Source organism: Anser brachyrhynchus, assembly GCF_964034855.1.
Source record: "Anser brachyrhynchus genome assembly, chromosome: 11".
Taxonomy (NCBI): domain Eukaryota; kingdom Metazoa; phylum Chordata; class Aves; order Anseriformes; family Anatidae; genus Anser; species Anser brachyrhynchus.
The window spans coordinates 12,582,390-12,607,754 of NC_137706.1; the positions used below are offsets into that span (position 1 = coordinate 12,582,390).

The 25,365-nt window shown below is 39.6% G+C and overlaps 1 protein-coding gene across 11 annotated transcripts in view; it reads left to right on the plus strand.

Moving 5' to 3' along the window:
- The window catches only part of ADAMTSL3 (ADAMTS like 3), a 199,796-nt gene that overhangs the window by 8,344 nt on the left and 166,087 nt on the right, over nucleotides 1–25,365 (plus strand). For 3 of the 11 annotated variants that reach the window (XM_080607168.1, XM_080607167.1, XM_080607169.1), the window contains exon 2: nucleotides 3,818–3,912. In XM_080607168.1, the coding sequence (XP_080463294.1) occupies nucleotides 3,818–3,912 (95 nt within the window). Of the gene's footprint in view, nucleotides 1–1,570; nucleotides 1,611–1,640; nucleotides 1,883–2,411; nucleotides 2,555–3,817; nucleotides 3,913–25,365 lie in introns of those variants that run through there. The other 8 variants (XR_013955837.1, XM_080607163.1, XM_080607166.1 and 5 more) reach the window with 7 other exon arrangements.

Here is a 25,365-nt window from a genome sequence, read left to right on the forward strand (position 1 = left end):
TTTTCTCTGTTTGCAGTTGAGGGAGAGTTGAATTTTTCTGTTGTCTCTGTTGAATATAAATCAATGAATAACAAAAATATTTCATAGCTGTGTTCAGTAGTGAGGATGTATGGCCATAAGTCAGTATAAAACAAAGAATAAGGCAGTCATATTGCCAACCAACTTCACGAGACTCTGCTAGCTGTACAGATAGATGAGGTCACGATCGTGTTCAGTAAGTGCAAATGTCCATATTTCACAATTTTATGAACAATAAGGGCTTTAGAGCTGTCATTTAATGTTATTTAAACAATGCATATTTTGGAGAACAGCAATAGAAAAGCATATATGTAATCATAAAGCACTACTAATAACAGGAGACAAATGTAGGAATTACATGAACTGCTAAGAGCACCAGTATAGTTTCCTCTTCAAAAATCTTATACCAACTCTGCCAAACGTGGCATGAATGGGAATCAGAAGAATGTGTGGTAAAATTGCTAACAAGGCAATGTCTAAAGAACTTGACGCTGGACAAGAGGTTGTGCAAACAGTGTATTTAAAAAAAAAAAAAAAGACAAAGCTAGAGAATAATTGTTCCTTGAAAAGTTTATAATCCGTACAGATTATAGAGAGAGCGGGCAGAAGGGAATTGCCATCTCTAAGGAGACATTTAAATTTCTTTTAAGCTTGAATGGTGCATTAGTTTTTGCAAGATTCCTGACAAACTCTTCCAGGGATGGAAATTAGGCTTCTAGACCCCGTAAGTTTGCGGCCTTTAAGTTTAGGACACGTATTGGAGGAGTCTGCTATGGAACTGCAGGTGCTGTGAACTTTGAAGTGGTGTTGTCAAACACATCTTGCTTGGACCCCTGACTTTCAGTTGACATTCGCTTGGCTCAGCAGAACGGATAATGGAGATCTTCACAAGGAGTCAAAATCCCAAAGCTTTCATGCTCACTGGAAGTTTAGAGAGAACAGTAAAGTGACAGGGATGTGGGATGAGGCCGAGGTGAAGAAATTAAAGAAACTGCATAAAGGAGGGGACAAACCAGCTTTAGATGAAAATTTGTTTGTTTCTTTGATTGTCTAAATACCCACCTGTTAAGCAAATTAATGGCCCACTCTGTAGCTTTTGTTTCAGGGATCCAAGGGACTCCCTCAGTGTTGAGGGCTAAGTAATCCTAAATGCAGTGCGATTCTGAATAAGGCTTGTGCAAACTGTGCCTGCCTAACTAGATGGCGGGTCTTGAGGGTCAGTTTCATGTTGTAGTTGTGAACATGTTTCTGTCTTTGTTCTTGTAGTATTACCGGCCGTAGTTTTGAGATGAGAAACTTGGCTTTCTGCATCAGTAGATCTAATGGCTAAATTCTGCCGAAATCGTTTGTGATCAGGTCGGATATATGTGCTGTCTGCACCAGGGTATCTTTCTCTTTTTTTAAAGATAACAAATTGCATCGGTATAATTGAAGTCATAATTCAAGGACCGTGTGGTTGATAAACTAACTAGCAGCCGAAATGGATCCCTCTGGCTGCTTTTGGCATCTCCCCTTTGGCTGCTTTCCTCCCAGCCTAGTTTCAGCAGAGGGCACTCTGTTCCTAACGATGGAGGAGGCGCCTTCCCTCGCTGGTGAGAAACCTAAACAGATTGGAAAAGTTTCCAGTGCAACATATTTGAACAAACTCTTCATCGGTTATGTTTAGTTCACTGGAGCGTATTTTTAACTTCGGTGGCAGGGATAATAGCCCTTTTTCTGTGCGTTGCTCTTAGGCTCGACGAAATCTTGGGACATCAGTGGGAGCCGTAGCGAAAGGTAGAGGATTTTACGGAGATACAGCCGAGCAGCTGAGAGGGAGACCGCGAGCAGAGCTGTCGGACGAGGCGTGCTTGTCAGATTTACAGTAGGAAACCTAAAAATATCGCAGAGGGCAGCGTGATTAAAGACCTCCTCGGTGTGCGAGCAGATTTGCAGCTGGACTGCGAGAGCAGCTTGGAGATGAGACACGGGATGCTTGCGGTTTTGGAAGCCGCTCCGCGGCAGGCTTGGGGGGCTGCCTTCACGGTAGCTTTCGCCCCTCGGGGGGAAGACGAACGGCTCGGCCCCGGGCTCTCGGCTGCCGGCTCCGGAGCACCGCCAGCCCTCGGCAGCCGGCGGGGAGCCGGGCCCCTCTGGCCGGGCGCCCGCTCGCTCTGCCCGGGGGCAGCGGGGGGGGCGCGGAGCCGCGGCGGCGCTGGGGGCGCCGGGCAGGGCCATGGCCCCGCACCGCAGGTGGAGGCGCCCGGGAGCCTCCGGCCGGGGCCGGGCTGCGAAGGGGGGGACCGGGGAGAGGGAAGGCGGGGGGGGGGGGGTCCCGGCCGGCTGCCAGCAGCCTGTAGGACCTTGGCTAACGGGCGGCGGTGGGCTGGAGCCTGCCGCGAGGGAGGGGCTCTCCGTGATGCAGGATGCTGGATCGCCGGTGCCGTGACGGGCCAGGCTCTCCGTGCCCTGCGGGAGGGAAGGAGGCGCCGGCGGAGCCCGAGCTGCTCCCTGCCTCCCCTCCGGCCCCGCTGAGCCGAGCCGGGCTCCGCACCAGGTGGGTGAGAGCAGCGGGGCTGCCGGGCCGGGCCACGGCAGCAGCAGCAGCTGCAGGCTCCCGGGCAGCTGCCCCCAGCCCGGGCGGGCGGCAACGCCCTGCGGGGCGCAGACCGGCCCGGAGGGGCTCCGTGCCGCGCCCCGGGGAAAGGGGAGCCGCTCGCCCGCTGGATGAGCCCAGGCACGGCACCTGCCGATAGCAGAGGCTGCTGGATCCCGGCAGCGCCTGGCGAGGGGATTAGCCTTCCTTCTTAGCTGGCACAGCAACCTGGGACTTGTGAATGACCGGAGCATCCAAGAGCGCTAAAGGCTGGGGGTGGGTGGGGAGAGGGTGTTCCTCTCCTCTCCTCTTTTTTTTTTTTTTTTTTTAAATTTTTTATTTTTTAAGAGGGAAGGCGTTAAACACTTCTGTAAGGAGTCTTAATTATGTTTAGTTGACAGGTGTGAGAGCTAGTTTTCTTTCAGGACGCTTGATCTTTTAGAAATGAGTTGTTTTTTTGGTTTTGAAGGCAAGATTTGCCTGCGCTGTGTGTCCTCCCAAAATATTGGGGTGGAGGGTAGGAGGAAGGGAGGGCAGGCGGGCTGCTGGTGTGTGCGTGTGCATGTGTGCGTTAGGGGTGTGCGGAACTTGTACTTTATAAGATCACTATGGTAGCGAAGAGCTGAGGCAACAAGATGCATTGATACCAAGAGTCAACAGAATTAGCAGTGTTATTAAACAGTTTATCCTGCTGGCAATTTTAAACTGAAGTTTTTTAGCAAAAGTGACCAGCCATTTAGTGTTGGCCCTGTAACTGGTGAGGATCAATAAACTGAAGGACTTTTTTCCTCTGCCCTGATCACTTTAATCTCTGAGCTGTTATGATCAGAACTCCCAAAGGCAGTGTGAATGGTTGATGGGGTCCCAGGGCTGCGCTCTCACTTTTGGATGGGTGAAAGTGAGAGATGAAGGTGGGAAGGGTTGCTGATTTGATAAACTGACCTACGTGCAGGAGACGATCAAACTCGCCCCCTGTTGCTTGCTTTCCCAAACCTTCCTTCATTCTCTCCCCGTTTCTGTTGCCTAATTGGAACTGCATCACCCTGCAGGCTGTGCTCATGGCATGCTTTCCTAGTCGGCTCCGCTGGCCAGCACAGAGCTCCAGTGTTTGCACTGTGCTTCTTCCAAAGGCTGGTTCCATCCCTTTGCCCAGTTTGCTTTAGTCATTGAAATTCTGGCGGAGCCCACTTGATTTTGTTTGTAACTTGAAACAATCTCTCTCAGCAGAGTCCCAAGGCACGAGGATGGCCAGCCCTAAAGCCACAGGGCTCTTTTGGGAGGTCATTTGGCTTGCCATTGCTATCTACGCTCATCTACAGGTAGGCAATGAACTTGTTGCTATTGTTGTGCTTGGTGTTTCCGATGATCTTGCCACAAACTTTCAGTTACTGTCTTTTAAGCAAAGCTGCTGAGGTACCTGCATTGTAAATGAAAGGTTTCCAATGAGAGTGGGATTTAGGTTTATCACTGAATTTAATTTCAAAGGCATCCAGATGGGAAATCGATATTTTCTCTCTCGGTAATATCGTACCAGACTCAACTGTACAGGGACCAAAGGGAGATCTTGCCAGATGTGTAATGCCTGGGGTCTTTCAAGGCAATACAGCTGCCCTTTGCCCACAGGAGATTTAGCACCTGATAAATGTTAAGATACTGTAAGTGACAGGGGTTATATAAATACCTGTGTAGAAACATGTAAAGCACTTGGTAGTCGGTGAGTATCTTGGGAAGACTGAGGTCCAAAAAGGTCTTTCCTTCAAGCATTCAATGAATACAGAAACCATGGAGGAAAGCCATAGCTGCCAACTGATCTATTGCCTGACACATGAGCCTAGTCGGTTCCAAGAAGTGAGTATTTCAAGAAATATGGTGTGCTGGCATGCAGCAGAGATGTTGTTATAGTCTGTCATCCTCTATAGCGGTAGTTCCCACAGTACAGAATGTATCAAGGATTCTTCAGTCCTCTATAGGCCCAAATCAAAAATTACTTAGAAAAGGACAATTAAACCGGAGAACATTTTTGAAATAAATGGCATTTGAAGTACTGTAGTAATTTTTACAAAATAAAGTATCGGTTTTGTAGAAAATCAGTGACACTATTGTAACTGTACTGTTTTCATACTGTGATGTTGAGAAATGGTGGTTTCAAACTGGAGCCTGAAGGGCTGGGCATTATTTAAACATACATCCTGAAGGATTTTGAATCAAATGATAATACAGCAGGCAAAAGAGAATTCAAAAGGAGTATGAAGAAATGAAGAGACAGTACTGGACAGCTCAGTAAGCTATAATTCATTTATGGTGGACTTTGGGGCTTACGGTAGTGGGAATAAGCAGTGCTACTTGCTAATAGCACTAGTGCAGTGTGTACTGTGAAATGTTTGGCAGTTGCTTATCAATCAACGCCTCTTGTATCTATATTATGGTTGCTGCCAGTCTTGAAAGTACAGCAGTTGCCTGAGTAAAGGATTCACCATAAAAGTAAAAAGCATTAGATTCTTTATTAAGTGTGCAGAAAAACAGCATACATACAGTGCATGTCCAAGCAGACAGGACAGCAGTGGAATCTTCAGCTTTTTGCTTGCTTCTCATGTAGGAACAAAAATGTTACTGATTTTCTGTGCCTGATCTGCTTGTATCTTTGTGTGCAAGCAGTTGAGTGATGTTGCAATAACAGGCCCTATAAAGCACTCAAAGTAGTATGTGAAGTTCACTTAATAGTTCTGTGAAAGATAAGAATAGAAGTACAGGAAAGGGAAAGGTCAGCTTTGTGTTTGGGCCTTTTGGTTATGAAGAGACCGCTTTTCTCTTTTATAGTGTTTTTCTTTTCTATTTTTTTCCATATTTTTCTTATTGCAGAACTGGAATCAGTGGTGGCATAGTTTCCTCTTCTCCACAAATGGTTTGGCATAGCTTCACTTGTCTCTTCATAATAAAAAGTATCCAAACACATTGTAGTAATCAATAGGCTATTGTGAATAGCTTTATGAACATTTCAATCCAGGTCAAATTCTTTTGGTCTTGATTGTCCTGTTAAATATTCCAATCTATTTGGCATATTTGAGCCATTAGCACTTAACCCCAATCTTGCAGGAGGCCCTTCTGCTCCTAAATTTTAGGTGTTCTATCACAATTTTAGTCACATTAAAGATATCTTATATTACTTAACATAACATTTTTGGTATCCAATAACCATTAATTCTTTAATTGGTTGCTTGGGGCCATACTATATGGACCACACACAGTTATTCTACCCTAATATTGTACCATAGCTTCCACTTGTGTTGTTTTTGGCTATTGAAGTGCTTATGTCTGGAGCTAATCAATTAGAAACAATTGGATGCTGGGCAAGGTCACAAGTCTATGTCATGTCACTTATGTGCAATTGATTAATTTCATCCTGCTTGAGGCAGGTACAGAATAAAATAATAACCATTTAAAAAGCATGTGGTGGAAACGTGGTATGAATGTAACGCAAAGAAAACTTTAACATGAGAAGTTGCGAAAAAGAGGTAGCTGTTACTGAGAAGAAATGAAAGTTAACTGGTTATAGGATCCTACACCAGTAACGAGCATGGCACAGTGTTTAGCTAGGTTCCAAACTGAACTCTGAACTTACAGATACGCGGTGTCTCAAGTTCATGACAATTTTTTTAAGGGCGGATTAATTGCCATACTAGTAAATTAATAAGATATGATAGGATAACCCAGTGAATTGTTTACTGCTTGGCGTTGATGAGCTGCTTTTTAAAACCGTTCTGTGAGCAAGAACAGGGGCATAAATTTGACTCAGGAGGAGATCACTTATGGGCTAGCCTTGCTTGTGCTCTTTTGCAGACATCGGGCCTCCTTTTTCTGACTTGTGCCAGTATAACTGAAATGAGTGGAACTGCATTTGCCTAAAGCCAATAGTGATCCAAGCAAATGGTGTCTGTCTGTCTTAAAATAAAAAAAAAATAGCAGCAATATCATCATGGAATAATTCACTATTTCTAAAGATTTAAATGATGAATCCATCCAAGGAGGATATTGTATTCTACTGATTTTTGTGAACATTAAGTCTCAGGCAAGGATATAGTTAACTATTGATGTGTGTTTATTTCTCAGTATGGTGTAAGAGGATTCTTATTTTTCTCCCATGATAGCAGCTTAGTTATCAATAGTAGAGATTTTAGGCAATGGTTAAGCTAATAAAATAAAAGTATTTAAGTCCAATTTTGCTATTTCAATCTCTTGAGAAGATATGGCTATGTACTGGTAATTGAAAAGGCAGGATGTTCAGCCTGGTACCTAACTCTTTCTCAATCTTGTGGTAACGTTTTATTACACCATTAAGTTAGATGCTGTTATATGTTATGAAATATGTGCAAGAATGTATATCTGATATTCTTACTAATGAATTAATGTCAGCAAGAAATGATTGCTAGCAGAATCATATGGAAAATTTGGAGTTTACACATGGGTTCATTTTAGATTTATTCTCTGGTATGTTGTTTTCAAATCAGGAATACACTGATATTTTCTTAGGTTCCTAGAGTCCTAGTTAAATCCTCTACAAGTCAGCCCATTTTATCCCCAAAGACTGTGGGGTGGCTAATGTCTGAGGAGGGAATAATAGCAAACACACCATGTCTGGATATTTAAGAAGCATTAGCTTTGGATTTCTATGGAAGGGAAAGCTTTGTAGGTCACATATTCATTGAATAAGCTGTTACTTGCTCCCATGATTTATGTTTCTGCAATCCCTGCATGCATTATGTTTTTTTCTAACTATCTGTGATATTTTGGATGTAAAAGATTTACATGCTGAAAACATTATCTTATTCAAAATGATTCTGCCATAGCCAATCTGCTGAAAACTACCAACACAGTAAATGTCTTTAAGGTTGAGTTGTGCAAGGCCAAAAATCTGATGTCCATTACATGACATAGTGGACTTGGAGACCATCTTTGTGGAAAACCTTTGGAATATGTTTTACAGTCACTGAATGTATTGCACACCAATGTCAGAAAATACTGATCTACATGCCATATAAGAGTAAGGATTTTTAAATCTTCAGTAACTTTAATCAAAACTATCAGGTTGCGATTTGCAAATCCAGAGTTAAATCTAAAGCAGTTTCACTTTTGTAGGCAGGTTGCAATTCTGCACCCATCTGGAGTTTTGCCATCAGCCTCAATAGACTTGTGGTTTTATCCTTTGTTTTAACATTGAAATACATCTACTGCAGACAAATAACACTTTAGAGACTCAGTAGAAGTATTCTGACTTAAAATATTGTTATTGACAAGCTTGTAACTCAGTGACAGCATTACCAGAATACTTACGTAAGTTCCTGAATTCATTTTGAATTTATGACTAATAATGATTGCTCAACCAGTGCTCATAGGATCTGAACTGCTGTTACCCCCTATTTACAATTCAAAAGAATGGAATCGGCAGAAGGTTTGTGATGAATCTGTCTTGTGACTTGAGTCACAAAATATGTATGAATACTTATTTTTAAAAATGTAGTCTCATCAAAAGTTTGTCAGCTTTGGGAGATGACCAAAAGTCCAGATGATATCAGTGAGGGGGGCATTTTACTATTATTTTATTTAAATTTTTAATAAATATTATTTATAATAGTGATTATGAATGATGCTTGCAGTGATACAAGTCAGAAAAATCAACCTTTGGTTATTCAGCTAAAGCATAGTCCAAAATCATTCACGCCAATGAGGTGAAGGTGTTTTAGTCTCCATGTCCTTTTAGATTTATAATGCTGTATCTACATCTTCAGACATGAGTATCACTGCCCATTAAAATGATAAATTCTGATGAGATTATTAAATCAGTTGTGTGTAGAGCTCCAGATTGCTTGCTCCAAAATTAGATATTCAAACATGGAATGTTTTTAGAAGAGCTTTGATGTAAGAATAATCTTTCACAACAGCCAGTGGCTTCTAATTTTTCTTGAAAAAGTAGTTAGGAAGTGAAGGCATAGCTTTAGGATTCTCTCTGGTTTTAGCAAACACTTGAAAGATTAGTCATTGATAATTATTCATTCAGGTCTGCTTGGTGCAGCTGGCTCCTTCGTATTCCTTACCAAATTGAGGCATAAACTGCACTGAGGGGGCAGTTTTTCAGCACACCAAATTGTTCCTGCCTTTGCATCACAGAAAAAGTACATGATTGGTTGTACTGATGTTAAAGTCCTTTTACCAGTTGTTTAAAAATCATGGTTTGGCCATCCCAAATAATGAGTTTGGCTTCATAAGAATGTATTTTAAAATCTGAGAGCTTTTTATTTGTTTTTACTTCTAGAAGCTGTAAGATCCACGTTTGTCTTTATCTGCAATCATTAGGCTTGAAGCTTTTCTGAAAATATAGGGTTCTGTATGTTCACCTGAATCCAGGAACCGGTATTTAAGAAAACACCAAATATAATGTGGCTTGCAACTAAGTGGTAAAATATATTAATTTCAGTGCTAGTGAAAGCAGGTTTATAATTGTGCCTCTATGCTTGTTTATCTTGTAAGGTTACGCGAGAAATCCCTGGCAATGTCAGTGTGTTCCACCATACTGACTGCAAATGTACTTGACTGTTAAGTCCGTGTTGTTAAGATTCTGTATAGTTTATAGCATTAATGATGATCTAGTGACCATGTACAGTCCAGCACAGCCTGCCTTGAACAATACCAGTGTAATTCTTGTTATGCAAAATCTCTGTAAAACAGTTTGTGCGTGGTAATAGGGTGAGTTTGGTTTTGAAATGCAGTTTCCTAGTGAGCACAACGTTCCAGAAGGGACGCTGGGTATAGCCATAACAATTCTGGAGAGACAACTAAGTGAGATTCTTATTCTGGTTGTGCAGATAAAGTTGGAAAAGATAAGCAAACAGCCGATGGAAGGAAAGTCAGGCTTTAATCAGTGCATCTAGATTTGGCCCTACCTTGGTTTCTGCATTCAGCCCAACATTAGATAAATTTCCATTTGAAGGTTCAATAAACTTAAAGCCCAGTATTTATTTGTCTACGTGGCTTTTCATTCTGAAAGAGGTTTTCAACTTTCCTGTGAGTTTTGGAATAAGAATTTTGTTTCTCTTATTTTGGAATGGAACGAAATGTTTATAGACTTGAATCTTTTGTAGTTATCTCAATTACTGATGTACTTTCCCAACTTCTGGTATAGTGCATCTGGAATGCTATTTATCTCTCATTCCTGGATCTCTATAAGAAATTGTCAAATTTGTACAAGTGTCTTAGAAAAGGAAAGCTTGCTATCGTGAGCAACAGCCACATGGGAATTGCATGGCACTGCAGTTCTGTTATGCCCTCTGCACTCACTTTGTCACTGAAAATTTGTTTAGGTTCTGAAAACAAGTACGTAAAGAACTTTTCTCCCTGTAAGAGGAGAACTTTTGATACTATCTGAAGACTGTAGACTGTCAAGCACTCTTGGATTTAAGGGTCTTATTTTCCAAATGGCTTCACTCTGTCTTCTAGGAGCAAGTACAGGTCTGCAAACTCATTTCTGACTGTCAGCTATGCAAGGGTGCTAAATCTGATGCAGAGAGAGAAGTGTTTTCAGAAGGGTCTGTGATATGGAGCCTTTACTTCAGTAAGCCCTGAGCTTTTGTAAGTTAAACACATACAGTTAAGTAATTAACTGTATTGGTAGGTGCTTAGCTGGATATTCAAAACAAGTTATAGGTTAAATTTCCATTAGTCCAATGGGAACCAGGCATTTTAGTGCCTTAGGCACTTCCAAAAGTCTGACTAACCATCTATCTTCACATTTTGATGATTAAACCAAAACTTTGACTCTTAAAGCTCTTTTGAGAGAATAGGTTTCTGGTGTGTAAATTCTAGTACCTGGGTGTGTAGATATTTGATAATACTTGAGAACTGCAAGTACAAACATCAAGTATTTATAAATGGAGTGCACTTTCTGAAAACTTGGCCTAATACACCCCTTCCAGACAGCGTATTACATAAATTGTTTAGGAACAATGTTATTTCTGTTTCTAATTTTATATTTATTAGATTTAACATCATTATGGAGAGAGAATGAAAACAGTATTCTCAGTCTGTTTTGAGAAATGTGGTTTCCAAGAATTGTCAGTTTGTCATGCTTCTGGATCCACTAGAAACACAGCAAATGCAGTCAGCTCGAATAAATTGTGAAACAATATTAAAAATGCATTTACGATTGCAATTACTAGATTGTTTTTGTATGCTAACTGTTGTCATTTGTGGCACGGTGGGAGGTCCCAACTGGTTAATGATGCTGTTTTGTAGCGCTAAGTAAGTGGAGCTTTTGTTTATATGTGGAAACATGTATTTCTGCATTTATGTAATGCTTTTTCTGTCATCAGGTGCTTTGCCAAAAATCTAAGCTGCTTAAAATTTATAGGATACAGTCTCTTGTCAGTGCATGCAAACAGAACAGGGTATCATTTATAACATGTATATGTGAAAGGATTTGTGAAGGCTCTCTGTAGCAAATGCAGACGCAGAGAAGAGCACTTCAGTTCTCTGATTTTTGCCCTAGTTCCAGAGAATTAAGAAGGCATGGGCACACCTGCCACACCACAGAATGCCAGGGGAAGGTGATTGCTTTCTCTCAGACTCTGTTTGATGATGTTTCCTGGCCTGCACCTTTCAGAAGCTCTGAGAAGCTTGCAGAAAGCAGCTCTATTCTGAGCTGGCTGTTTCAACAAGAGATTAGCTAGCTCAAAAATCTTCCCCTGATTTTTTATTTTTATATTTTAGTTGTTGCCATATCTCTGTTGTGTATGTGGCTTCTCCAGACCATCTACTGGCATGGAGAAATAAGCAAGGGTGATGCAAGTAGTGTTTCTGGTGCATTCAGATATGTCTCTTCCAACAGGAGTTGTCCTTGCTTCCCAGGTACTGCAGCCTCTTGCTGGTGTAGCAGTGGTGTGGAAGCAGAAGGCTGAACAAGCTCACTGCTCTCTGTGGATGCATAACAAATAAAATATGCTAAGATATGATTTGGCTTCCTCTCTTGAGAGTCTCCTTTTATTAGATGTTTTCAAGGTCTCATTACTCATTTGGTGTTTTGTTTTCTTGAGTCTCCAAATAGTTTTAAACTGCTCCCTGGTTGACTAACATGGATGTTGGCTGAAAAAAAAATAGCATTGCAGTGTCTTGAGTATTGCCTGCTTTGTAGATGATGTTCTAATTGGAAACTGCCAGGCACTTCCAGTGTATTATTGATTTTTTCAGCTGATCTCATCAACACTTGTTAGAAAGCTGAAAAGGGCATACATTCACCACTGGTGAATGTAGAGGTGTGTAGATTGTGCTGTATGCTACGCATGGGTTTGACTAACACCAGTAACTAAGACCGCTTGAACGAACTCTGTTTTCATGTGGCCTGATTATGTAGTTTTATTTGTATGAATGTAAGATGCTTTCTGTGACTAACAGTTACACTTTTCCTCTAGAACAGTGATTCCTAGGTGTATCTCTTCATGGAACTGCCAGCTCAGAGCCTGGCAACAGTGAATAATGGAAATTAAATGTTAGGAAGCACCATGAAGGGAAGATGCAAAGTGAAGAGCATCATCCTCTCACTGTATTAATTCCTTAAGTGTGTGATCCCACTCTAAGTACTGTATACGGTTCTGATCCTTTATAAATGAAAGAGGTGGAAAGACAACAAAAAGAGCTTGTAATGATCTTGGGATCTGCATGCCAAAGGTTTTCTCGAGTGGAAGGATACATGGATTCAGGGGAAGACGAGACAAGCACTTGGAAGATCCACTCAGCATTACTGAACAGACAAACCATGGCAGGCTAAAAAAAAAAATAAAAAAAAGGTATGTGAGTCCAGGGAAGTATGGTATGTACTTGCTCTGTACGTGCTGTTCTCTGGGTATCCACTTAAGGCTCCTGTTGGAAGCTGATGGACTAGACTGGTACTTGGTCAGAACCAATTCAGATGTTTTTCTACCATCTTGATATTCTTTGGGGTTACACTTGATAGTCATTGAAAGGGAAGTTAGAATCTATGCTACTGTCATTTGTGACTTACTATTTAAAAGCTAAAACTAAAGAAATATATCCTCTAAACTCCAGGTGTATTTGAAGGTGTGTTCTGGATGCTAAGGACTTGCTCAAAAACTGCATAGGTACATACATTCTGAGCTTCTTTGTGCCTGCCTGGAATACTTTCTTATTTTTACAGCTTTTTTTTTTTAACAAAATTTTGTTTCTGACACTCTAAAAAATACCAAAACTTTAGAATTTGAAGGAGTGCAAGGAAATTTAGGTCATTTTGATTGTTGGAGTAGTTTCTTGTTTTTAAACAAACACTAGCATTTCCTTTAGGAAGATAAATAGAGCAATGGCTTCCGATATTTTACTAAATAAGGCTTGGCTCAAATTCTATGTTCATTACGTGATAAGTCCTTCCATAAGACACAAATATTCCAGACATTTTCCCTGCATGAGTGAATACTTGCCTTCACCCCAGTGTGAAACTGTGAGCCCAAATGTATTTCCCATTTCCCCTTCCTACCTCTTTCAGTTAAATTTAGAACACAATAGGTTGGTTAAAACCATACAGAACCCTCCCAAATGCCATCTTAATGTATAGTTTTTTACCATGCAGCTGTTTATCTTCTGCTAAAAGGAAACTATAAATGTATTTTTAATGCCAGGTTCTGGGCTTAAAATACCATTACTTATCCAGTGGGAATAGATTTGAAAATTAGTAAGCAATTAGATCAGTAGGCAAATACATTTTACTTAATGTTGCAAGTCTCATGGGCCTTTCAAATATCATGTTAGCATCACCTGTTCTTAACTTGCAACCTTTTAAATCTTTACGTAGTCTTAGATAGCAGTGTTACTTAGGGAAAAAGTTGTGTATTTTCTTTTCATTTTTATATGAGCTGATTTTTTTATTTTTATTTTTTAAAATTTGTATGGTTTCTGTGAGGGCAACAAAGATGTACTGCAAATGTTAAGCTTTTCTTGGAGAAAATTTCTTCCTGTAGATAACCATCTTGAGAAGTGCCTTAGCTGGGATAACAGAACATGTGGGTCTTGTTCTGATCTTTTGAACTTCCTTGAATTATGTCCTTAGCAAACAGCAATGATGTATTTGTTTATAATTGCTTATTTTTCTTGCTGAATTTAGACCTCTGTGAGCCATCTGTCACATGTCACAAAGAAGCCACAATTCAGAAATGGGCAAAATGTAGGAATTGTAGACTTCTTTTTATTATTTCAAACATTAAGGCCAGCCTCCCACGAGACACTGAAGAAAGGACCTTGTCTTCTTCAACTGTGTTATAGGAGTGTCCCATCATTCCTTGTCTGCCAAAAATTCACATTGATTTATTCAGTGGTGTAGTATGAGGACTTGCACTAAAACCTCAGTCCTGGAATGAGATCCAGCCTGTGGAACCCTGTGGACTTCATTAGGTTACTGTGCCACAACTGAGACCTTATTTTGTAAAATTTGTAAAAGGCTTTCTAGCTGAACAGTACGACATTTTGCATTTGAGTAACAGTGCCAGTGAAGTCTGTAGGCACTTTGCCTGAGACATCACTGGGAGTTTTTCCTGAGTAAGACCTGCCCATAGGAAGCAAACTGAGGCTGAATTTCATTAGTGCTGATGAGTTGGTTATCATACTTCCTGTTGTGTGGTGTGAATCATTTTGTCTCTTCATGTAACTGCTAAGGACAGATGGCATTTAAATCTGTCTGCAGCTGTTAGTTTTCTTGAAAACTGGTTGTATTTTTCCTTTTGGGAAAAAAAAAAAGTAGAGATAATCAAAAAGATAATTTGCCTGTTGCTTATAAACCTTGCAAAATTTCAAGTGATTTCCATTTTTTTTACATGTCACTTTTTTATTGTGTGTTATTGAAGAGCATTTTATCAGGTGTTCCAGACCATCTCTGTTGGCAGGAATTTCTCTGAACTACTGCAGAGGGAAACATCAAAACTATTCCTTAGAGCATGTTCGCTATTTTTTCAGAAGAACCGAAGCAGAACATGGAAATTCACTTTTTAGAAACCAGTGTGGCTTTTTGCCAGATTTACCATATTCAGCAGATTTCTTTGAAACTTTTAAGGGGTTGCACTCTCCACTGCATGGTGCAGTTCTGCTAATGAAAACAGGGGAACACAAGCACATCATAAATAAGGAAGATACGATAGAGTTGATTTCTGCATGTAGCATTTTGTCCATGCATATGAAAATTGACATCATGGTGTTGGAATGTTGACCGTGTTTTGCATTTTGCTAGCTGCTTTTACTGGAAAGCATGTGTTTCAAAGGGAGTTTTCAGTTTTTATGTCTTTACCTCCATAATAGCCCAGCCTTATTTTGAATGTGGACTTCAGATATGAATAAAATTTAACTCGTGAAGAGAGTCCTCTGGCACAACATATCAGTAACTTATGCAAATATTAACTAGTAATGTGCACATCTGGGTTGGAATAGTCAAAGCTAACCTTTAGGTTCTGCTGTTACCACTCAGCATCATCTTTGTTGAAGGGCATCATACTCTGATAGTAAAGGTATTCTGAGGAACTCCTCCTAAAATTAGCTGTGTAACTGTGGGGAAAGCATAGCTGGCTGCACAAAATTAATCCTTCGTGGGGAATTTTCACTAATGTGCCTTCTTAGCTCCACATGGGTCTTTGAAAGAAGAGAGCTGAGAAGTAAAGAAAGGCTAGCAGCAGTGAGAAAAGTGGCACTAGCCCTTCGTTTTGAGAGTAATCATCCATATAAAACTGGCAAAATTCACTTAGAATCCTCTTTCAGTAATGGTCTGGCCTCTCTTCCACCTTCATAATCCAAGTCATTTTCCCAGAGTTTCAGGGTTATTTACTCTGTAGAAAGTTGGCAACCCAAGTTTCCCATGTCATCATGTCTATGCAGTCTCCTGAGAGAAGAATTTCCTGGTACAACATCCTTGCACCTGTTAATTCTTCTTCAACTCTTCTCATAATCAGGCCACTTCAAACCCCTTGGTGGAATTATTCTGTACTACTTAAGCATTTTACTAATTTTTATAATCAGGTGATTCCTCATATTCCTCATATATCGGGCAGGCCTTCTTCCATTGATCTGTCATTGTGCGAAGATACAGAACTCTAGGTGATATTTTCAGTGTCCAAGACTGAAGGGTTTGATAGACATCTGTTATTCTGAGGAATTACATCTGCACCTTTATGGTAAATCAAAAGTTAACTTTACCTAGTACCTGTCAAAGAGTATATGCCTTTGTCCGCAGAGGAAAAACTTGAATGGTGTTTTAAAAGGGGCATTTAAAACACCTTAAAATGTAATTCTCTTTTTGGCATAAAATGTTGTAAGCTTCAATTCACTGCTAAAATTTTAGTTTGGGAGACTTTATTACTACAACTATACTACTTAGAAAGATATGCATATACAGTATATTTAAAAACACTAATGAATTCTTTATAATATTCTCTAGCAAACTGTGATTGTCTTTGGTTAATTTTTTCTGAATCAGATCTGCAGGTCTTTGATGGGTTCTTCTCTGCATGTAAGTTACAGGGTGGCTGCATAAAACATTGCACTCTGATTCACCCTGGTGGTATTTTTAGTTGAGAAAGTGGACACAATCAGATGTTTTCGCATGGCTAAATGAGAGCATCGTTAAAGAAAATGATAAACGATGCTTCATGTTGAAGGATGATGCAGATTTCTAGGTTAAATACTTCCTCTAAGCTGGGGCTTGCAGGGGCTAGATTGGTCTTGTAAAATGGGGGCCTGCTTGCTTGATCTGTCTTGTGTATTGGAATTGGCTGTTTTAATAAAATAGCTTAGAAAATCCTGTTCAGAGTTGTGTAACTAACATTAGAGAGGTCAGACACAATGTAGGGAATGTTTGAATTGAAATTAAATTTAGATTGGTGTGGACATGCTTGGTTTTAATGGGTCTTGCATTCAGAAACTTGTGATATTATTTGTGGAGACATCTGCACTGACATTTAAGTTCTGTTCAGCTTTTAAAATGCTGGTGTAGCTCGTCTATCTCCATTCCTCCACTCAGAGGGATGCCTAGCAGGCTGTGCTGTTTGTGTGCTCTTACTACCAGAGTATCTTGATTGTAGTAGATGTTTTCTCTGATTTGCTCAGGGCTGCTGCTGTACTCGGCTCTTCTGTGAGGTGCTGGCATTGCAAAGGCCTCTTGGTGGGATCAGTCCATTCATGGCCTCTCTACAGAGGGCATGTACAAGCTCAAACTTCTCAGAGATGTGGGATGTGGCTCATAGGACTCCTGTCCATCTTTTATTTTCCTGTGTTTTGTAAATTAAAAATTCCAAACCTTGGATAACTGGGAATAGCTTTTTTTTTTTTTTTTTTCATACCCTTAATATTTCATCAGAATGTTTAGATCTAAAGAGCTAATTTTACATTTCAAGTGTTCAATTATTGTCGTCACTTGAGCTATCTACAACTCTTACTGTTTATTTCTAGAATCCTGTTTCAAGTATAGCAACATTAGTGCAAGTTTTATTGTGAAGGATGAAATTTAAACTGTATTAGGATTAAGTGTTTAATAGTATAATTTGCTGCATATGTTGCAAATACAGGGTGCTATGAATAGATCCTCTGTTTAATAAAGAGCATTTGATATGTTATATATGGACTTAAATCCAATATGTTGTTATCTTTAACTAAAGGAAATTATAAGAAGAGATTTACAGAGAAGGGTTTATTGTATTAACTTTAATTTCTTTAAAACATTTCTCAACTGAAGTTGAATTTGGTTTCTGTATTTTGATTTTGTTTAAAATGTTCTGTACATAACTTTCTTTGTTCCTTGAATATTATTCTGAAAATAGTACAAGACTGGCTGTTTTTCATATACATGAAGGAGAAAAATATTAGCAGTAGTAGGTGAATATTTATTTAAGTGGAGTGACTTGTTTTTCTATTTGTCCACTCACAGCAGACTTAAGGATTTGAGTGCAAGGCTTCCTGTTATATTAATGGAATTTTTCATATAATATTTATACCTCTGAAAGAACTGGGAGAAAGGCTTTCCCTTCCCCACCTGCCTCCAGACCCCTGCCTCCCAGGAAATAGCAGAATGGAACACGTTGATTTAGAACAGGGATCAGGTTTTGGCTTGATGCTGAAGAAGCAAAAATAGGAAGGTGACACAGCCCTGTGTTTTCCTAGTCTGCTTGAATGCATGAGGTGTTTGATTAATCTGAAATGGTAGTGACTGATTTGAATTCTTATGGCTTTAAGACAATGCAGAATGATTCTGTTTCTAAATGACTGAAATGAATAGTTTTGGCTTGTTTTGAGATTCAGAGACCGCGTTAAATCTTCTTGGAATAGGCATTTTGACTTTTAGATTTTTACTGCCCCATACTTCCTTTTAAAGCATGTAGTTGCTTCTTTGAGGATTTATTTAGGTAGGTAATCTTTTTTTTTTTTTTTTTAAGGAGTCACTTCTATTTTTTATAGAACAATTTGTAGTCATCCCTTGCTCTATTATTAAAGCTGGAGTAACACAAAATGAGGGAAATAGCTGCATGCATCATAACTCTAAGCAAGGAAAAGCATAGGGAAGAGGAACTCATTCAAACACTTTCATACAGTTTTGTGCAGGAAGGCAACAAATTTCAGACCTTGTGTGGATGTGTAGGATTCCCTTCAGCCTTTCTACCAGGAACTATAAAAAGCTCGTATAAAGGCACAGAATAATTACAGCCTGAGTCAGGCCAGCATGTTGGCTTTTTTCACTATAATCAGGATAAAAGAATATCTCTCTTGGCAAAAAGAACTGGACTCTGAAATAGAGATGTTCTGGACTGATAATTCCAAGTACAGCCAAACTTGCAGAGAAATATACAGGTTAAGATTTATATTTGGGTCTTGTTATTTGAAATGGATGCTGTTTAAGTTTCATATAATAACATTTTACTCTGTATAGAGTGCAGAGGAAGCCAGACCTTTTAAAAAGTGCAAATGAAAACAACTGAATCATTGCCACAGTTAACTTCAGCACAGTTTAACTGAGAGTGAACTGTCTTATTGTTTACAATTCATAAAGCAGTGGAGAATGTGAAGAGATGTGTAATGACGCAGAATAAGAACAGATCAGCTGAATCAAGAGCACAGTATTTCACACCACTGTTTGCAAATCCACTAAATTGTATAGGTTCTAGCTTCAGTAGTGTCTAGTGTCATGCTCATGTTCAGCCTGAGAAGTAATAGGTAGGGCAAAAGGAATCCTCTGCAATTAAACAAAAAGGCGGATGAATTTATTTCCCTGCCTTTGCAGAGTCCATTGTTCTTGGATTCTGCCTATATTTTTAAAAGTTTTAGAATGCTAAAGACAAACATATGAGAACCTGGAACCATGCTAAAGCTTTAGATATTGAACTGTTAGGGTTGGCCTCCTAGCTCACATTAGCTTGTACTGGCAAACTAAGAGCTGACTGTGGATAAGAAAATTCGGGGGAGGTTATTGCCACAGATCCATCCAAAAGTGCTCAGAAATAGTTGAAAAATATTCCGTAGGAATAGTGCCCTTCTGTAAATCTTTAAAATTAAACTATGCTGTCAAGAATTCTGTTTAACCTTACGTGCAAATGTAAGTAAAGTAAAGGAGAAGCTGCTGGGTACGTAAGAATAGGTGGTTTTGCACTGTTGGTTAGAAATCAGGCACGTATGAAGAACTTTGCATTTTCCCTTGCCCTTGTTGTTTTTAGAAGTAGTGAGCTGAGTATCTCTTGCCCTACAAGAGGCACGACAGCTTTTCAAAAGACAAGGTCAAGTGGACAAACCAAAATTGTGTACCCTGTTAAATTCAATATATAAAAGCTGCTTTTGAAAAGCTGTTTACAGATAAGCCCCTACTTCTAAGAAAAATAGTGATGTTTACAACTTTGCTGAAACAGTGGAGGCTGAAAGACCAGCCTTCTACAGGATGTGTGTGCCGGAGCTATTTTCTCATTTTTAAGACTGTCATTAACAGAGACTTGATTGTACCAGTAGCAGCTGGAAGGGCCACTCCCTCCAGAACCTTTCCTCTACTGGGCAAGGTAGCAGAGCTTTTCAGTAGCTTGACTACAGCCTTTACTCGGTGGTCAGTTGTGATTTGAGGTGCTAGTAGATCCAGGAAAATGCTAGTGCACTAGCAATGTGCGCTCTGAAAATGATCACCCCCTGCAGTTAGGTTCTTCAATCTGCTAGAAAAGAGGAGGAAAGAAAACAATATCTTACTAAACATCTGCTATGCCATCATAAACTTCAGTGTGGTATTCTGAAGGAGTAAAATTATTCTGTTAAATGTCCCGTAGAAGGATAATCATTATTGGAAAACAATGTTTGACTTATGACATGTCTCAATTCATCTGTCCTGGGAGCTATCCATTGTACGTACACATCTGCTCCTGTACACCCACACAGGATGGGAAGATATTCCTCCACAGGAAGGTCTTCCGTTCCCTCAGTATGCAGGTGGTATGTATTGGCAAATCGCATATGGTGGATGTGGTAGCCAAGTTCCCAGAGTAATGCACACATAGTGAAGCAATTCAATCAACTTCAGCTGTTTGAATGAGAAAACAAGATGGGTGACTAGGAATATAATCATATGGCCCATCTTTCAGTGCGATACCTATTTTAGCACTTGTACTTGCTACTGGTTTCATTTGAAATACAGACCATATTGAGAGGGTTAAAGACCATCAATGAGATCAGTAGCAGAGAAGACACGTGATACTTGGAATATTAAAAAAATAAAAAAAATAAAAAAAGCCCACCAAAACAAAATGCAGTGCATTTAAGAGGACTTCGTATTTTTTATTATTCCAAAACACTAGACAATGTGTTGCCTTTGAATTGCAGGTGTTCTACAGTATTCTCTAGTCTGTATTTTTTGTTATGTTTATTGAATGTCTTTCTGTAATCACCTGGATCATTTTAAAATTACTTAATGAAATTTTTCTGCTGGTTGTGGAAAATGGGTGATAAGGCTGTAGTCTTTAATCTATACTGATTAGGACAGGCATCCCATTCTGAATTAGCAGTTTCTATTTTCATTTTGTCTGACTTGCTCAGCTGTGTCTTTTAACATTTCAGCAATTCCAGTTCATTCAGAGGATTTATTCCATTATTTCCAGGAGCAGATCCTGTGTTTTTCTCACCTCAGTAAGAGCCCTTTCCCCTTCACCATATCAGTCCTCTAGCATTACTGTACACATCATTTAGAAGAACAAAAATGAGTCATTAAACTAACGGCCATTAGTCTTAACAGTTGCCATTGAACAGATGACTGTAGTGCCTGCCATGTGAGCCTTCAGTCGCTCTGTTTTTTCTGCCACTAGGGCATAGTTATCAAAGTAGTGGCTTGTTAGGAAGTATACACATGAAATACTCCCAGTTAAAGCTAGTAGATAGTGTGACCCAGAAGGGGACAATCTTCAGATTAGTGGTAGGTCCTTTTTCATATTTGGTCTTTTCATATTTGGAGCCTTTGCTTTTTAGGGTGTTTCTGCTTCTTTATGCTATCTGTTTTTGTTCATTTATTGACCTCGTTTCAGTCAGCATTTTTCTTCTCAATGCTGGACCACGTGTCTGACTAAATACAACACAATTAAAACCTTGCCCTGCTTGAGATGCGTTCAGTGGCAAGAGACATAAAAAGACAAAGAACACTTGGAGAACAACTGCTTCCCTTCCTCAAAAAGGTTAAGAGGAAATGAGAAAGAGAATGGATCAGGATAACGAGACTGGCCTTAGTGGACTGAGGGAGCAGAGTTAAGCTGAGAAGTAAATATGAGGCTGAGTAAGTTAAATATGGAACATTGTGGAAGCATGCTTGGAAAAGTGAGTTGCAGCATTTGAACGCTGGGTCTGGGTAAGGGAAAGCATTTCAACAGCAAAAGATTTGCTGGGGATGACAAAGAGAATGAAACTTAATAACAATAAACTCAATGATAGATGAGAGGAAAAAAAAGTCTTACTGGGAAGTAGCATGCTTTGTCTGGTGGTTGGTGTATCAGTATCAGTATTTTTACCATCAGCAAAGCATAAAAAGCTTAAAAGATCTGGAGTATTTGCAAAATGTATTTGAGACTTAGAGGCTGCGTGCTGTGAACAGTTTCTTTCGGGAATTTCTCTCTAAAATCCTGCTGAAACAGGTGGGCACACGTGGAGGGCGCTTGGCTGAAAGGCATTCACCTCACGTGCCTTATTAATAGCCTTAAACCAACATTCCTACAGCAGAGCCATGACCATTTAACTGCTTCCTTATTGTGAAAATGTGCCTGACCCAGTCAGTGTGCAAGGCTGCTCAGTCCATAAACCCTGCAAAGAGACTTATTGCAATGGAGAGAGAAGGGTAGGTGAAGAACTGGGTTAATATCACTAAAATTATCAGAAGCGGTGGAAAATTAACAATGGAAAAATCATGTTTTCCTCTCCATGTGCTAGACACATTCATGTGGTGAGCTGGTGTAAATGGCAGGTTAGCCTGAGTGAACATCTGGCTGGGGCATTCTTTACAGTCTAATTTCTTTCAGGTGAGAAAGGATTCATCTGTTAGACGTAACAGAGGAAAACCATTTTCATTATTTACACCTTTATTCAGGGTGGTCTGTCTTTGCAACTAGAGTTTTGGGACCCCCCTGCCCCTTTTGAAGATGTGTTAACAAGATGGTAGCAGGGGCTTTCAGTGCTCCTCTGAAAAGAGATGGATAAGAGAGCCTGGACTAACGCTGTCCTTTCTTCCATGGGGTGGCAGTACCTGACGTGAGTTTTTAAGTATTTGGTCATTCACTGGTGATGTTAGGCCACCACACACCACCTGAATTGTCCTTTCCCATCTTGACTGGGCAAAAGGGAGAAAAGAATTTCTAATAATAAAGGACATTATGACATAGCAGGAAAAAACAAACAAACAAAAAACTATAAGCTTGTCCAAAGGCCTGGAGAGGAAGCTGGGCAAAGTAATATAGAGAATTTTAACAATGAAGTTCAACTAAATGTGGAAATAACGTTATTAGGTATATTCCCTTTTCCTTGATACCTGTTAAAATTGTGACTGAAACTTTCTGAAAATGTTTCCTGTTTTAAAAAAAGGTGATGAACATGCCGGAGACAGTTCCTTGCCCAGTTCTATAGCCTGCGTCATGCAGGAGGTCGTATTGATGCTTTGGGAATGTACCAGAGGAGTTCTGGCGCCACTGTGGTTGTTCTCCATTTACTTGAGTGATTTCGCTCTTTTAATCTGGGTGTGCACAAGTCTTTACACAGCCTTATCTATGTGCATTTATTCTTTGTGGAAGTCACTGAAGTAGGTCCGTAAACACCGCTGATCAATAAAGATTGTTCACACGTCTTGTGTTTAGTTGTAGTTATTTTAGTATAGCTGAGTGACCTTTGTGGTATGACAAATACATTTATTTTTTTTTGAGGGATATTTATGTATTCATCCTACAGTAAACTGTTTTGACTTGCCTCTGAAGAGGAATCTTGCCACCTTATACTTATATAGATGTGATTTTTCTTCCTGCTACCTGGATTATACCTGCTTGTATGGTATTTGCTAGACTCTTTGAGGGTCTTATTCATTGAGAGGTTTTGTGATGGAAGATGTTTGTCAAAAACTTTCTATATTCCTAATCTGTCAAAATTCCTTAATTGCATGATCTTGTAGTTCTATTTCTGTTTTGGACAGCTTGATTTTCAATATAGTTGCACCAAAGATAGATTTTCCTTACTGAGGAAATTCTCCACTTCTTGGTGGCTGGGAGTTTGCCTGTGTTTCCAGGTCTGTTTCTGTTTTGAGAATTTGTAGTCATTTACAGTAGCAGAAAAACCTGACATATTGCGTTTACCTGTTTAATTCGTGGTAAACACCATGCTGTTGCTAATGACAATGATGAAAGAATGAAATGATGAAAAATTACTAGTGTTAAGACAGGCTTTTTTTTCTTTTTTTTTTTTTTTTTTGGTCTGGAATACTTGCCAATTTTCCCCTGCCACCTGAATCAGAAGCAGATGTACTGAGATTGAGTGCAGGGAGAGAACTCCCTGTCATTAGCAATGCAAGGCATGGCAATGCCCTGTGACACATAAAGGAGTCACTGCTCAGCCTTCCCCACATCACAGAAAGCCTCTGTTTTTATTTGCACTTGTGAACATCTTTCTTTAATATCAAGATTTTCAGTATTTAGCTCTGAATACTGAATATAGTGGTTTAGGATTCTTTTTCTCCCCTAAGTGCTGTGGTTTTAATACCATTCCATCGCCCCACACATTTCCCTTCTTTGTGCTTTCATTATGCAACAGGAATTCTCTTAAAAATCTGGATCCGCCACTAGTTCTAGCAGGTGTTTGGCTTCTGAGCGCCAGAGGTTTTTTCCTTACACAGCTTATAGATGAGAATTTCACGGCCCTTAGGCACAATTTCAACTGAAGTATATGAAATGCATGTTACTATGTCAGTTCAAATTATATCACTATTAAAGAAAAAAACTCTAAAGGAAATTAAATACAAATAATCACACTAACATAACATAACATTAATAACATTAAGGTTATAATTTAAATTAAAAAGAATCAGGAAAATCTGAGTCAGGAGTCCCATGTCATTCTTAGCCAGACTCTCTTGAGAGTAGCCATTGTAAAATGAGGATAATGACAACTTAGAGTAATATGAGATCTCTTGATGAATAGCACCATAATACTAGAGTATAGAAGAGCTAAGTAGATTTTCTCACTAGGTATAATATACTGCATATGAACAAAGTATTGCGTGAAATTTTTATCCTACATTCTCTCATCATTAGCCTATTTATATGATAATGGCTAACTTTTTTTTCAGTATGTGACAATGTGTTAGGTCCCATTTTGTTCACATATAAATTGTGAATCTCTAGCCACCTGCACTACCTTGCTTGATGTGTTTAAACCTGCATGCAGACAGGTTAATCATGTCTAGCTGAGATATTGTTCCCTAAATCCTGGACCTGGCAGTCATGGCGGTGTGGGCACTTCTCTGTTGTGAAATGAAAACAAGGGGGCATTTTGCAAGTACTGAACAGAATTGCTCACAGAACAGTGCCATCATGTTTCAGCTGACCCAAATCCTTTATGTTGACTTTTAGGAGGCTTCCCATTTAGATCCAACTCCTAGTTACCTGGGAACATTCGTGCCTTTCTTACACCCTTTCCTTAGCATTACTAGAGTGATTGTCTAGTCCTACTGGGTGAGGGGATGAGAAGGAAGTCATCTGTTAGAAGAGGGTGATGTTGCCCTTGCTCTGTTGTTTTGTGCCACTTATCTCACTAGTAAAGGGTTAAGCACTTGCAGCCCTTAGCTTACTACAGACTCACTCATCCCATATAGCCCACAATTGTTTTTTTTTGTTTGTTTGGTTTTTTTTTGTTATTACTAAATGATCCTAATATCTGTTAGTGCATGGACTGCCAAAGCTATTAAGTTGTCTTGCTTGCCTCTCCATGACAGAGGCTCCTACTGCTCAATGAAGGAATTGTATGATATCCATTGTCTTGTTTCATTTTTTTCTTTAATCCTAAGGCAATATGAGCATCTTCATTCAGTGCATGTGTTGATTTTGTTAGGTTTTATAATTCTACTACCTCTGACAGTGATCCCACGTAACCTAAACTATGTTCCTTTCTTGCCTTCTGTAAATAAATCTGCTGATCCTAAAGGATTATGCTTTCAGTCTCCTTCAGCGTGTCACTGAAGGAGACATATGGGCAGGCTGCAGTCATGT